The 15,664-nt window shown below is 41.7% G+C and overlaps 1 protein-coding gene across 1 annotated transcript in view; it reads right to left on the reverse strand.

Moving 5' to 3' along the window:
* Nucleotides 1-859: 859 nt before the first annotated feature.
* The window catches only part of CCBE1 (collagen and calcium binding EGF domains 1), a 97,977-nt gene continuing 83,172 nt past the window's right edge, over nt 860-15,664 (reverse strand). The window contains exons 6-11 of the mRNA XM_080637619.1: nt 11,228-11,334; nt 5,181-5,301; nt 3,150-3,289; nt 3,022-3,057; nt 2,434-2,469; nt 860-1,315 (exon numbers count right to left, since the gene is read on the reverse strand). Coding sequence (XP_080493745.1) covers nt 1,082-1,315; nt 2,434-2,469; nt 3,022-3,057; nt 3,150-3,289; nt 5,181-5,301; nt 11,228-11,334 — 674 coding nt within the window. The 3' untranslated portion in view covers nt 860-1,081. The remainder of the gene's footprint in view (nt 1,316-2,433; nt 2,470-3,021; nt 3,058-3,149; nt 3,290-5,180; nt 5,302-11,227; nt 11,335-15,664) is intronic.

A 15,664-nucleotide genomic window follows, 5' to 3' on the forward strand; every position in this document is an offset into this window, starting at 1 on the left:
CTCATATACCCCGCCAAATACACTGCAACATTGTGTTCCAGCTCCATGAATGCTATTTAGGTTGCTCTGATACAGCAGGGGAAGGAAACAAATGGAAGCTCTTTGCAAACATGAGGCCCCTCTCTGTTCTTGTTTCACCTGGACTTCAGCATTTCACCAAGGAAGACATGCACTCACAGGAAGTCACACTCCGACTCTTTCTGCAAGGCTGGGATTGGTTTTGTGCTTGCCAGTAAGCCTGCTTGACTCACTTACGATTAGTTTTCCTGCTTTATACATCCCCTGTTCTCTTGCTCATCTTTGTGTAATGTTTCCACCGTGAATCTATTGAGGAAGGGAACTGGCCTTCACACTCAGCAGCAGGTGAATGGTAAGGGAAAAGTAGTGGTAGTTTAGGACAAACATATCTTTTTGACTCTTTTTGAACAATAGTCTAGCAACACAAAGACAAATAATTTCCCCATCAGAAAGTAGTGCCCTTGTATCACTGTTTCACTTTTTTTTTTTTTTTCCTTCTTCTGTCATGCGGGAGCGTAATAGAAGAAATCTCACTTACAGCTAGCCTATGGCCTATGCTGTGAAACAGGGATCCACTTCTCCTAAGACACTTTCTTAAGCCTGGGGACAGTAGGTGGAGACTTGAGTTCAGTGATGCAATATATTTACATGTATAAAGTAATCGTGGATCAAGGTTTTCGTTATTAGTGTCATTCAGGGATGGTGTTCAGCTACATGTCTATCCCTGGCAAAATTTGGGTATGGGTCATTTGGACATATAATGCAAGGTAGGCAGATGAAATGCTGTGGTCTAGTTAATCCTAGAGCATGCCTGAATTATATTATATACTAAAAGGTTTTTCTTGACAATCTAGTACAATGCACAGTGCAGGCTTGACAGTATGGAATTACTACGAGGAGGCTACCATGAATCTGGAAAGCTACAGTACAGGCAGCATGGTTGGGGAAAAGCAGAGAGAAAACTGGGAAATAATATATATATAGGTATATATATATTTTACATTGTCAGTGCATTTTTATACTGAAGAACTCTAAAGGGGCTTTATTTTTTCAGTAGGCATAGCTAAGGATGGGCTGCCTTCTGTATCCTGGAGTCTCTGGGTGCTGCCCTTGGTTTGTAGTCTTCTCCAGATCCAAAATCTACTGTGTCATGATAGTTTGTAAATTCCTGAGGTAATGGAAACTCCTCTGTTGATGAATGAGTCCTGTGTCCAAATACTCTCTCTTGCAGCTCAGCGATGTCATTTCTGATGTCTGCCATCATCAGCAATAGGAAATCAAATGAACCTGGTGGGCCCTGCAGTCACAAGGCACAGTCAGAAATAATAACCCACTTCAGCCTCAAGAGTTTTCAAACAGGTTGATATAATTACTCGTGCAGGGATTACCTGGTATAATACTGCTTCGTATCAATTCCTAAATGTTAGTGCTCTGGTTTTGAATCAACTGGCTCAGGCAACAATTTACAAAAGAAGGCAAATGTTTTTGCAGACAGAGGGTAATTTACATTTATAAGAGGCTCAGCCCTTCAGTTACTTAACAATTCCTTTGCTATATCTGCCTCCTAAGATTATCTTAGCATATTATGAAGATTCTCCTCATGGGAACAGAGGAGATAAATCTTGGTTCCTTGTGTTCCCTCTTATTAAACGGATAGAAATTACACTCCTAGAATCAATCAACAATTATTATCTGTTTAAATATTTTCTCAAGAATGCTAGTATTTGAAAAGTGTCTTTTCAATATGGTAACCTCACTGCTGTCCATCACTTACTAAATATATCGGCAATTACAATGCAGAGAGTAGCCATCTGGTTTTATCTGATTTTAGAAAATCATCATCTCATTTTAGCTGACTTCACACAGTAAAGTACACTGTTTAATACCGAGGACATGCTGCTGGACACAGCCTTAAAAATCCATTCCATGAATGAGAAAACACCATAATAAATAGATTTTTAAACAATATAACTTGAAAAAAGATTGTAAATATTCATCCTTTTCCTGATGTCTTGCTCAAAGCCTATAGCTTCCCAAATCCTAGAGACAGATGAGGGGCAGGATTTTTAGAGGTTCCAGGGCTCAAATTCCCATAAGGAGCAGTGACAGAACTGTACTAGCTAGCACTCTGCATTGGATCTCATGCTCCTGCCTTCTGAGGATGTCCTACTGCTGTTGGACAGAGGTGTACTTACTGCCTTCGGTGCCCACTCAGCAAGGGAAGAGGTGTGTAGGCAAAAACTCTTGGATGAAAACAGGTAATTGCTTTCTTTCCAATAATATTTTCTGTGCATGTATCTTTCACTGTGTTTTTGACATGATATTGGTTTGTTTGTTTGGTTGCCTTTCGGCTGACTTGTGGTATGTAGTCAGCATCATTCTGTTGTGGAAATTCTTCCTCTGAGCAATACTTACAGGTATCCCTTTTGGTCCTGGTGCACCTCGCTCCCCCTGTAATCAATACCACCTCAATTAGTTTGTTGTGACGGAAGGAAATGAAAAAAAAATCAGAGTTTGCCTCTGCCAGCTTCTTTACTTACTGTCCCTAGATCTAGAGTCATCATTGTATACTTGCTCAGAAAAAGAAAGTGAAGGAGAAAGGCAAGGAAATTGCTGCTAGTTCTAGTGGCAGCAGAGTTCGGCACTTCTAATATATCTCTTAGACTGTAACACACAAACCCTTTAACAGGAGAAATTAATAAGTCTCATGAAATGAGTAAAGCATCAACATTTCTTCATGGAAAAGCTAAAAAAGCAGCTCTGAAAGGAAAGGAAGCTGCTGGACACAGAGCCTGGCAGGGCTGTTTCCCAGGCTTAAGGAATGGCAAATACAAAATAGCAGAAGGAAGACATGAAGGGATGGGACAACAGGATGTTTGCAGGTTAATAAAGGAAATGAGATGGTAAAAGGATGTGACCTCAATCATGCAGAGGGTCTCTCTAGCAAACCTGCACTTCACATGTACGTGTGCCCACATTATGAAAAACAGTACCTCTCCTCACCTTGCTGCCATCTCTCCCTGGGGCTCCTGGTGGACCCTACGAAAGAAAAGAAAGTGTTTGCAGGGACATCAGCAGCTGTGCAGCTAAGGCCGATTGTGCAATGCACAATGGGAGATAAGAGTACTGACCACGGGGCCCCGTCTGCCCTGCTTAATATGTGATATGTCTGGAGATGGGCCCATAGGTCCCATTGATCCACGGGGTCCTGGCTGTCCGGGAGGTCCAGGTGACCCAGGAACTCCTTGACTCCCTTTTGGTCCTGGAGCCCCTGCAATCAACAGCAAAGGTTACCTCCTTAGGAAAAGCCCTCAGGACACTTGATCAGTGCAAGCAGTGGGGACTGACCATTTTTTGAACCACCCAATGAACTGGTTGCCTTAAGAGACCCAAATCTGTAACAAGACAACCAACACAGCAGTCATCTGAGACCGTATTACTCCTTGTCACTGTAGCTACAAGAGATGTTCAGAAAACAATTAAACCTTGTATATACAAGGAAGCCAAGACTGCCAGGTGGTTAGGGACACAGAGTGGGAATGAAAAGAAAAGCAGAAATGCCTTATTTTCACACAAAGAAGAAAGGAACAAGTCTCATAAAAGTCATAGGAATGTTAGATCAAAGGCATCTACTATGCATGACTGGCACAGAAGCAAGCAAGCCCTTTTCAGTGCTGAGTTGCTTCTGTTGCTTGTAGCTTGTGTATTAGGGGCAAAAAAGTCTCTGTTATTCCATTTTGTTTTACATCCTTTTCAGCTTCTGCTGGTTCAGCAGAGAATGTTGATTTTCAAGAAGCACATAAGCCACAAAACACGTTCAGTTCAAGAGAAACACTATGAAAAGCAAAAAAGGAAATCTGGCACCTGAAACAACATTTGCACAAAATAAAGACCATTGAAGTGTCACTTGCTGAATTGCTTAATAGGGGAAAGCACTTTTCTTCATACTGAAGGCATGTGAAGCACATATAAAATGAAAGTCAGAGAGTAGAAAGGGTTCAGCAGGACAAAATACGTATAGTTAGGGTTTTCAAAAGGAGTAAAGTCAAGTTCAGTTTTGAACCTTAGACTCTTAGAGATCCAGCAGGACTGTTGCTGGCAGCAGGGCAGACAGGAAGCGAGCAGGAGTGGTTTTCAAGTGGAAAAGAACATTCTACAGCACCTTGGAGAGCTCAGTCATGGGGGAACCAGATGGAAGACCTGCAGTCAGGCCTACGTTGGACTGTACAGTTCAGAGTCCGAGACAGAATCTCTAACCATATTGTCCTTGCACTTACGATATACTGAAGACTGAAGATACTCATCCTCCAAGAAAATGAGATAAAGACTCAAAAACCAAAGCAAGACTGCAAAAGTGGGAATAAATGTGTGTGTGTGTGCGCGCACGCAGCTCAGTTGTAAGTAAATAAAACCTTGTGAGGAATATCTGCTACTCCTCTGGAGAATATTCCTGAAAGCCAGCACAATGCTAAAATTCCTTGGAGTCATCGCTATCCCAAAATTAGATGTGCATTCAACAGAGTTTGCAAAATTGTTAGCACCACTGGCTGCTGGTTGCAAGGTATCTGGTTTAAGTCAGAGCTTTAGGAGTTCTCTGCTTTTATGACTTTTCAAGTTATACCTTAGCAAAGAAGGTGTGAGTAGAGTTTCACGTTTCTTTTCAGATTTCTTTGAATCTGGAATACAACCTAAAAACACCAAATGAATCCTTGCAAAATCAGATGAGTTAAAATAGAAGAGCTGGCACCAGCCCTCGCAAACTGAAAGCACATTTTCTGTTTTACTAATGATAGTGAGCTAAAGCAATAGGCATTCCTGAAACAAAATGCAGAGTGTTTTAAGACAGATTTAATATACAGGAAATGACAATTGAAGCAGGTGAGATATCCCAGGGAGAGGAAGAAATTTAACACATACTGGACAAACACAGGTTGCATGCCAAAAGACACATGGAGACTAAGACACAATGGATGATGTTCGACAGTTAGCAGAGGCTGACCATAATGACCAGAAAGTTTTTAAATTTAGCACAAACACAAATATAATTATAACAATCAAAATATGAAACACATTAAATCTGATCACACTGAAAGATGTTGTAAGACTTTTATTCATAGCACTGTTGCACATTCACATTCACATCTCTCTGGTCTGTATCTTACCTGGAGGGCCTGGTTGGCCAGGCTGGCCTGGGGGGCCAGGGATATATGCATTAGATGCAAGCACTTTTTCACCAGTGATTTGCTTGCTAAGATCAGCAGCATTATTTGGTAGAAAAGCAACCTGCCAAAAACAAAAATCAGTGTAAGCCCTTCACCGTTCAGCTAGACAAATTACATTCTTGGTTAAGCTTTCATGTGGACAAACAGCATATTTATGTTCTCCAGGAAAATACAAAATGTTTAATCATATTCTTCACTGGAGTAATCAGAAAAAAATGTTACTGTGTTACTATTCACTTTTCAAGCCACTGTGAAAATACTGCAAGTCAATCGAAATGGAGAGCAGGAGAAATTCAGGAGAGATACAGCAGCAAGTTGTAAAAACTTGTCTCATAACTGCTTGGATCTTCTCAGGAAAACTTTTTCCTTATTTAAAGTTTTCTCTGTTCGTTTACTGCTCTTTCTCAGGACAACATTAGCTCAGATACCTGAGTTCTCAATTTCTGCACAGCCTGTAACTTTTCATAGGTTTCAATGACAGCCCCAAATCCATTGTGTATCTGGCCCTGTAAGCCTACTGTTTAACCTGACAGATGTGTGGATCTGCTCTGCATAGAGACACAAAGCTAAAGTAAGTGAGAATGTCAGGAGAATTGCACACTGTAGTTTAAAATGTCATTATCAATTACATCAGATCCTTAATTACCCATGAAACATAAGCCTGCCCAGATGGAATATATTTAATAATTAAACTCTTCTCTCTACGATGAACTTACAGCATTGATGGATAACAGAAGATCAGCTGATGTCATCTACCTGGACTTGTGCAAAGCATTTGACACTGTCCCACACAGCATCCTTTCTCTGGATTGGAAAGACTTGCATATGATGGATGGAACACTCAGTGCATAAGGAATTAGCTGGATGGTCACACTCAAAGAGTTGCAGTCAACAGCTCGATGTCCAAGTGGAGACCAATGACAAGTGACATTCCTCAGGGATCGGTGTTGGGTCTGTCACTGTTTAACACCTTTGTTGGTGACATGGACATTGGGATTGAGTGCGCCCTCAGCAAGTTTTTTGCTCTGGGGTCCCCAGCATAAGAAAGACATGCAGCTATTGGAACAAGTCCAGAGAAGGCCGCAAAGATGATCTGAGGGCTCTGGCACCTCAGCTATGGAGACAGGCTGAGAGAGTTGGAGTTCAGCCTGGAGAAGAGAAGGCTCTGGGGAGACCTTAGAGCAGCTTCCAGTGCCTAAAGGGGCCACAAGAAATCTGGAGAGGGACTTTTAAAAAGGGCAGGTAGGTAGGGATAGAACAAGGGGGAATGGCTTTAACCTGAATGAGGGTAGATTTAGATTAGATATGAGGGACAAGTTCTTCACTGTGAGGGTGGTGAGGCACTGGCACAGGCTGCCCAGAGAAGCTGTGGCTGCCCCATCCCTGGCAGTGTTCAAGGCCAGGTTGGATGGGGCTTGGAGCAACCTGGTCTAGTGGAAGGTGTCCCTGCCCATGGCAGGGGGTTGGAACTGGATGAGCTTTAACGCCCCTTCCAACTTAAACCATTCTATGATTCTTTGCTTCTATCATATTTAGAAATATTCTGCAAATGTTTAGTCTCTCCAGAGCCAGCTGAAGGGAGATGACAAAGCAGGCGGCTTGTTTGCAGTGAAGAAAGAAGATTATCAGTGGCGAGTGGCTGCATGTACAGTTGGGAATTTTGCTCTGCCAAATGGAACTGAAGAGTTATTTGAGCAATACCAGGGCAAATCTATTCCTGGGTCAGCTCTGTAGCTCCCTGAATGAATTTGGCTCAGCGGTGATGCTGGATTCTGCAATATTTTTGTGGGAGAGCTTCATTAAATAAAATACACAATGACTCCTGCTACCTGTCAATGCTTTTAATCAGCTATTTGGAATTCCCTGCACAGGGTTGTTCTCAAGATTCATGCTTGCTTCTGTAATTTTTTGATACACATGCTTCTGGCCTCAGTGCAAACCTAATGTTTGTAACACACAGAGGAAAAAAAATGCTATGCGCTTGCAGTACACACTATAACTGGGCAAATTTCTTTTGTCAAGTTGTTATTTAAGTATGCACTTTAAGGGCAGCCAGTGCTGCTTGTAGTTTGGTGTCTGGATGCACAGAACAGTTCTGAAGGAAGCAAAAGTGAGGGAAAAAAACTTGAAAAAAGTTAGAAATATTAAGACAGTTCATGGTGGCATTTCCGAAACACCAGTTTGATTTTTCAGAGTGCAATTCAAAACGCGATGACAGGAATACAGATTTATCAGCCATTTGTGACTCAGGTTTTGGAGAACATTGCTGTTCCAAACACAAGATGCACTACAGACAAATCAAGTGATGTAAGTCTTACAAGAATTTGGTAGAGTCAGTCCACCCCCACAGAAATCAGTGACTGGATGAAGTCAGCACTTCACAGAAGCCCCACAGGGTGTTTCTTACGAGCTTACTCCTACGAATCTGCTCACATAGAAAATGGGGATCCAGCACACCTACTGCTTTGGGGTGGACTGTCATCTATGGTTTTACAAGGAAAAACATCTGCTTCGTTTACTAATGATCCTGCAGCTTTCTCAGCCAACATCCCAGCCATCGCAGCACACAACAAAGCGTGGGACTGCTGAAAAGGCTCCTCCATGGGTCACAGTACCTTATGCCTGGGACTGAAGAGGAAAATTGAGTAGCTGGGAGCTCTCACAGCCACACTTGCCAGGGACCAGCATGGGGAGGTCAACTGCCCAGCTCTGGTGAGCACACTGTAAAGTTTTGTTTCCTGAAGCAAGGTCCTGTCCAGAGGAGGGTCCTTGATGGATGTGAATGGAAGGGTTGCAAGGACCATTGTGCTGCAAAACCTTCACTATGTGACTCTAGTCAAGGGCTCTGCAGTGCTAATGCTGCCGTGCTGAAACCAAGACAGAGTTAAATCCTGTGACTACTTAAAAGTACTTGATTTTCCAGGCAGTTTTCGTGAGCATATTTTCAGTGTCATCAGTGAGTGCTTCTCCTTAAGGTCAGTGAATATTTCTCCTTAAGGGTGTGCACAGTTAAGTGACAGCTTAATTGATGTACTCTTTAGAGCTTGTACTTAAATTTACTACCAGATCCTGTTTTGGAGATGTATTGCTATCTCAGCTAATAAATAGACATCACTTAGTATTAGTCCCTGCCATGAATATAACTCTTAAGATTTATCATGAACAAGATTCGGAAGTGTATTCTTTTCTGTTGCTTAAATATTGACTTGTTCCTGCCAGCAAGGCTGTTGTAATAACTAAGTTTTAAAAAAAATCACATAGCTGATGTGAAAGCATCTACACATGCTTCCCCACTGAGTCAGCTGGACCTGAGGCATACACTGAGAGTGCCAAAATACCCAGTCTCTGGTCTAGCTCACTGCTTTTTGATATCTTCTGGCCAGAAAATGGTTGTTACATGCAGTGTGGCCAAACCATGTGTTTTTGATGTTGACTCACATCCTCTTTGGGATTGGCTATACTCACTGGCCTAATTTCTATTTCACCTTTTAACTGAACCAGGATCATCTTCCAGAGCGACCTTGGCTTTCTCCATCCACAGCTCCAAATCTTAATGGCCCTTAGAAAATATTTTTTCTCTTTGCATGTGCATGCAAATATTAGTGAGGGTAAATTTTAAAGAAAGAGAGTACTAAAACCAAGACTCCCATAGTCTTGCACATGCAAGCTGTGTTGCTTGCTGCATCTGGAGTTTTGGGTAGTTTCTAGGAGCTGTGTGGTTTAGGCGACTTTGACAGTGCTTTACAGAAGTGATGTGGAACATGGTTTTCTAATTAAACATGTTTCTGCAATAGGATCCAGCCTACTTGGTGGTTTTTTTTGTTTTAAATTGTTGGCTGAGTGTCAGCATGTTAGATACATTTCTCCCAGTTTTTCAGCTTTCCATTCTTCTCCCTTCCAGCAAGGTCTGAGATCAGCAAAGGACTGCCCACAGTTCACTAGTATCTTGAAACAGTGCATCCCACTGTTTGACCATGCAAGGATTGACCATGCATTGTGACTTTCTGTTCCTGATCCTAGAACTACTTTTTCCTGCATCCTTTCATGGATGTTGCAGCCCTCCAAAAAGGTATTGGTGCCATCACCAGAGGTAGCAGGACTTGAGTTCACTCTGTCCTTTCTGAAGGAGACACAAATCCACACCTCCCACTTGCAGAAGCGTACACTAGTTCCCAACTGTAGAGTTTGCTGGATTGGATCTTTCACAGGCTCTTCTGCTAAACATAATTTTGCATAAAGTTCATAAAATCTGAAAGCCTTAACCACAAGACTCATTCCCATAAACTGTCTCTTTGGCAGACAGAAATAATTTTTTCTGTGCAAACCAGAACAGCTTCAACAACAGATATTAAGAGACATCCTCCCCAGAAGAACTTGGCCATGAGGAGCATCTGGTGAAACACAAGGGCCCATCTGCTCATGGGCAGAGAACCAGCACGAGGTTAGGTCTTCTCTCTATGGGGTAAAAAATGCTGAGGGTATCAGAGACCACCTCTTCCAGCCCTGTCTGTGTAAGGCACAACCCGGGCTTCCCTCTAAGGATGCCAAATAAATGAATTCCCACTAGGAAGATACTTAGGGAAGATTTAAGCTGTGGACCATGACAGGACTTGTCTATGAGGCAAGAGTCAGCTGCTTAGTTTGGCTGCAGCTACTGTACAAGTACTCACAGTGTCAGGTATTGATGGTCTTAGTTTTCCAGGAGTGAGATTTGAAAACAGGCATCTAACAGTGGAAGTTGGACACAAAAAACTTTCTACTGATTCAGATAATTGGTTTCCATCAATTCTCGCAGCAAACGACTTGGCCAACGGTATGACTCAGATCCCTCCCTAGAGGTCAGTGTGAGCCTGCTCAGCATCACAGAGTGCAGCTGGACAAACAGCCACTAAAAAGAACGTATTCTTTTTTAACCTGTCTGCTACCATTTGTTTGAAAATCAGAATCTCCATTGCACATGAAATTCTGCCACTTCCACATTCCTCTCCATGCTGATCCAGAAGGAAAACATGACATTCTGAGATTTTTGAGATAAACAGTATCTCTAAATTCAGTGTATTTTATTTAAGTGAAGTAAGATGTCTTTCTTCCTAATATAAATTGCATTGAATGAATAACATTAAATGCAACAAGTGAAAACACCAAATTGTGTTTTGACACAATGAAGCTAAATGAGGACCCTGGGTGAAATAATTGCAGCCTGTCAACATGAATTGTTGAGAATATTCCTGCAGAACATTTCAATTTTTAGAAAGCCTGGATGTTTGAAGGTGACGTTACCAGAAAAGAAATTACACCTGAATACCTACACCTTCCTCTCCAAATTCTAGGTTGAGTCTCTGAGTTAATTCAATCCCACTCAAATGCAAAAGGAGGCCACTTACAGGAGCAATTAAAGTTAAAGGCCAGGACAAGTTTTTAAGTGCATTATTGTCTACTTGTAAGGACAAGGGTGAAAACAAAAAAGGTTAGGGCTGAGGGTTTTTCTTTGTAAAAGAATCAAAGCTTAGTGGTGCTTTTGTTTAGCCACATACCTCCTATTTGGAAAGAAGCCTGTATCAACATCCCATTAATGCAAAATCATGTTCTCCCATGTTGTGGCATCTGCAGAATGTCTTGCACTTGCTTGTACTAAAGGTGAATCAAGTCCAAAATCTTGTGCATTTAGAATGAATGAAAAGCTGAGGCCAGCACAGATTACCAAAAAACCTGGGCTCAGACTGGGATGGGAGTTCGGCAGACTCTGTTACCATGAGCTTGGTAACACATTTCCATGAGCTTGGTTAGCAATCTGCTTACAAGCAATACAGAAGTGTAAAGAAGAGATGCCATTCCAACATGATTTAAAAATATATTGCCATCATCTTTATGGCCACAAGAGCCACAGGCTCTGCCACAGGCAGTGACAGCTCCAAACACTTAAATTTAACCTCAGTTGTCATAAAACATGCAGGTCTGGTAAAGACATGGCTGATCAGTGTTCTTACCTTTTGCTTCAGTTGTAAAACCATCTGCTTTATTTGATGAAATTCCTTACAAGAGGCACAGCATGTCCCCGGTTTTGCCAGATTTTCAGATTTCTCAGTAAGCCCAGCTGAAAGAAAGCAGTTTCCAATAAAAATATAAAGATCCAAAGTAAATAAATTCGTACAGTGATTGCAAAAGCAACTTGAAGGTTATTACATTTCCCCAGACTGTGAAAAGAGGAGAGAATCTTGCTATTATTAATGCTTTGACTGTGAATTGCTATGTAAGCCTCAAAACCTTGCAGGAACAGCTCTGAGCTCATTTTTAAAGCAGCTGTTTCCAGTTAACAGTCCCCCAGGAATTTCTTTTTTTAATACCTGAAAGAGTTTACACCACTTCTTTTATCTTTGTGTTTAGGGTAGGCTAACCCTACAGATCTGAACTGATTTACAGTCCCCAAAAGGCAAATTTTCATATGCTATAAATTACAGTAAAATCCCTCACAATATGGTCATTTCATTCACTTCGCACAAACTGCTTTTTATCATCACAGATTATTCCTCCATGTGATGAAATCAGCCTGAGCAGAGACAGGGATTGAGATTAATGACAGGGATTTAAATCCATGCAAGAGAAAAGGTCACACCTGTTGATACTACGCATGAATGGGATCTTTTCAAGATTCCATTAAATGATTCAAACTGGAAGAGATATTACAAATGTTTTTCTTGCCCTTTTCCCAGCCCCGTAAACTGTGAAGCACTTCTGCATCACAAGCAAACAAGCATTGTTTTAACAGATGTCCACTTAAAGAGAAACTTTAGGTGAGCTTTTTTGCTTTCACGTATAGTTGTGGAGAAGCATCAAGTGTACGGAGGCTCTGCATATGTTACCTGGAAGGGTTGTTAGACACCTTTGAACACCACCCTTTCAGAGCACGTCCTATAATGGAAAAACTGCAGGTGCTCCTGGTTAAAGCCAGCAAATCTTCAAAATCTTCAAAAAGGATCAACTACAATGCACTTAGCTATTGTGTTATACTTCTCTCTTGGACATGCACTTCACCTTGGACATGTCCTTCACCTTTTCAGAAATATGCATTGATTTTGAAAACATCTGCATCATTTTAAATGAAACCAGAAGTTTCTAATACTAAAGATATTGTGTAGTACTTGACTTGAAATATTTGCAGGGTCCCATGAGGAATATTGCATCCATCAGATGGTCATCTATGGAAAATCAGCTAAAGCACAAATTTATGAAAAACTGATTTTTGGTGTGTTTAATCCATTGGATTTAATGCCACATCAGGTATGCTTGCTTTTAGAAGACAAAATTTTAGTTTTCTCCTAATCAGGTAGGAGTGGGCTGTAAGGGCAAGGTGCTTGAATGACCAGCAGCATTAATACTAGTGTTAGCACTGAACTGATCAGAAAATTAGGATGCAAAGTCTTGTCTTGGGGTTTTTCCCACTCATCAAATGCCTGCTCCCATGGTTGCAGTCCAATGGCATTACAATAATACACAATTTATTTAATGTTTTTATGGTAGTAAGCACACTACTGTTTGCGCTTCCCAGCCCTTCCTGATCATGCACACCTTGGTAATACTTGAGCAGCTTGCCATACAGTGTTCAGATGGCTGAAAGATTTAAGGCTGAAAAGTACAACTTGGGGTTTTCTGATGATCTCTGCATAAGATGTAATAGAATTTCAGCAAATTGTTCCTGGCTTCAAGACTGACCGTAACACCTCCCAAGTGGACTCCAGCCTTTATGTGAAGATACCTGAACACACAGCATTTGCTGGTTTCCTTCCTCAAAGCAGTATTTCTAAGGCTAATCATTTTGCTTTTGACTCCTTCCAAAGCCTATTTGTCCACGGGCCTTTCTCTGATAAAGAGTCTGCCATGCAGAGTTTTTTTAATCCCTTAACAAGGAATTGATATGTTGTAATCAAGACATCTCTTATATTTCTATAAGGTATGTTTCTCTTGATCACAAGTCAGTATTGTGGCTCCCTCATGGAATTCTTCCTCCTGCTCCAATTTTTCAGCTTCCTTTAACAAAAAAATCAGTGTTTTGACATGTACATTTTTGGACCTGTATAGGATTTATAGATGCACATATAAAGAGCCTTCAGAAAAAAATACCCCCCTCCCCCCCTTTCTTTTTTCACCAAACTCCAGTAAATTTTGGGTTTCGTACTAGTCTTAACCAAAATCTCTTTTAATAACTATCTTACCAAATGAGTTCCCTGATATTGTGTAAAGAAATTTTGCTGAAAACAACATACAATCACAGGGAGAAACTGCCAGAGCCTCTGCTATTTGAAACCTAATGCAGTCCCTCTAGAATCAGTGGAATTATATGTGGATTAAGAAGCAGTGAATTTGGCCTCGTGTTTCATTCTAAAATCCAGTTTATCTTCCAGAAGGATGTGGCACATGGGGCTGACAAGTATAGATAAAACAGGGCTGTAAAAATTCATGGAGATGAATGTGGGGGGGTCAGCTGTGGTTTAGGAAATATCATACCAGTGAGATTTCTCCAAATCCAGTTGGATTGACTTGTCGGAGGAAGAAGTCCAACAGCGTCATATAAGCAAGCATGAGCTGCATCCCTGGAGAGAGGTGGAATCCCCCTAACTCATACCAGACAGAGGTGATGATTTGCCCAGGAAAGAAGTCATCCATCAAACATTTGCTCTACCCCCATCTGATCCTGTATCAGGACCAAGCTATGAACAAAGCCAGAATAAAGCATGGATAAAGCCAGAAGCCACCTAGGACAGGCCAGCGGAGGCAGGAAACGATTAGATGGAGCCACCCATGCGTAGTGCAGAAACAGAGGTCACCCACCAGGATCAGTTTGGCCAGCGAGACACTCTTACAGCCTGTTTCCATTGCACAGACCTACACCAGAATACAAATGATTTCAGAGAAGGCTTAAACCAACCCCATTTCATGAAGGCTTTCTAAATCACAAAGTCTAGCTCATGTATGACGTTGCCATCCTGATGGGGGTCCTTTCATCTCAGTGAGACACCAGTGAGCCCCGTGGCACCTATCAGTAAGAGATCTACTCGGGGGAGCGATGTGTTTTCTTTGCATGTGCTCAAAGAGTCTGCCTTGCTGATGCTGGAAGAGAAGGAGATACTGGCTGGGGAGAGCTCTGCAGGGAGCTGTGCCGCGAGCAGTCTTTGCATGGAGACTGTTGAGTTGATCATCTGTGTTGCATTATCCAGGCTCAGCCTGCTGAGATGGTTTCATTTGCCTAGTTTTGTGAGGAGAGTGTATTGTCTCTATCAAATGTGGCATGTCTGTGGATGCAGGAAAAATGCTCCCTATTCTTGTGCCCGCTAATAGACCCAAAGCTCTTGGTCAAGCCCTGTTACAGAGCCAAAAAGTGCCTGGATTGCAGCCTTCAGGCCCAGCACAATGAAAACATGACTAGCATCTCCTGGAAAATATGTGAGATAGGTAGAGCTGGAGAGGGGTACGTGTGTTTTCATGTCTCTCACACTAAATGTTAAAATAAAATTTAAGTGTTCCATCTAAGAAGAAAAGCAAATAATCGATTTATTAGGAAGTGATTCCAGCATGGATGTGGTGTTCCAGAGCGGTGCAGGGCTAGGGCTGACCACGGGGTGGTGCGTCGCGACAGCCGGTCCCTCCCGGCTGCCCAAAGCCTTTTTTTTCGGCTGAGTTACGCACATGAACCCGGTCAAACAGCAATGAGCAACTCCTCCTGAATTTGTCCCAGAGGCCTGGCAATTAGTAACACTGACTAGGAGTATAGCGGGGTAACGGAGCAGAAAGCGGTCTCCTGTACTTCACATTGCTGGTTTGGGAAGTGTCTTGAGAAATGGGCAGTATTTTGTTCCAGATTAACTACAGAACTGACATTTTTATGTGCCGTGCACATTCGGTGTAAAATCGGTGCTTTTCAAATATCAGAATTATTTCCACAGCCTTGAATATTTTGCATGGTTGGTTATCCTGAATGCTCTGCACACTGCTCTGTCTAGTAATTTGGATTAGCCAGTGGAAAAGTTAACTAGAAAAACTATTTGCAAGGGGATTATGTAGGTTATTTCTCTTTCCTTTACGACTTCCACACACTTACAGGAAAAAAATTGAAAAAATACAAGGAACAATTAAAATTAATGGAGTGTCTCCAGTTACATGTTTTCAGAGGAAAACCAAATTATAAATTGATCTCGCCATCCAACAGGATTTGAGCACCCTGAAAGTAACTGTTCAGGTGTTAACTGATGAACCTGTGGTGAACCATCATTCATCAAAACAGGGGGTTTTGGGTTGTTTGGGTTTTTTTTCTTTCCCAAAGCACAGGTTGTTCTCTTCCTCCTTTTCAAATTGTCGTATCAGTATTTAATCTGCAGTACTCTGAATGCTGTAACTTAGTAACTGGGATGAGGTCAAAAACCTTAAAATCA

The sequence above is a fragment of the Psittacula echo genome (genome assembly GCF_963264785.1).
Source record: "Psittacula echo genome assembly, chromosome: Z".
NCBI lineage: Eukaryota > Metazoa > Chordata > Aves > Psittaciformes > Psittacidae > Psittacula > Psittacula echo.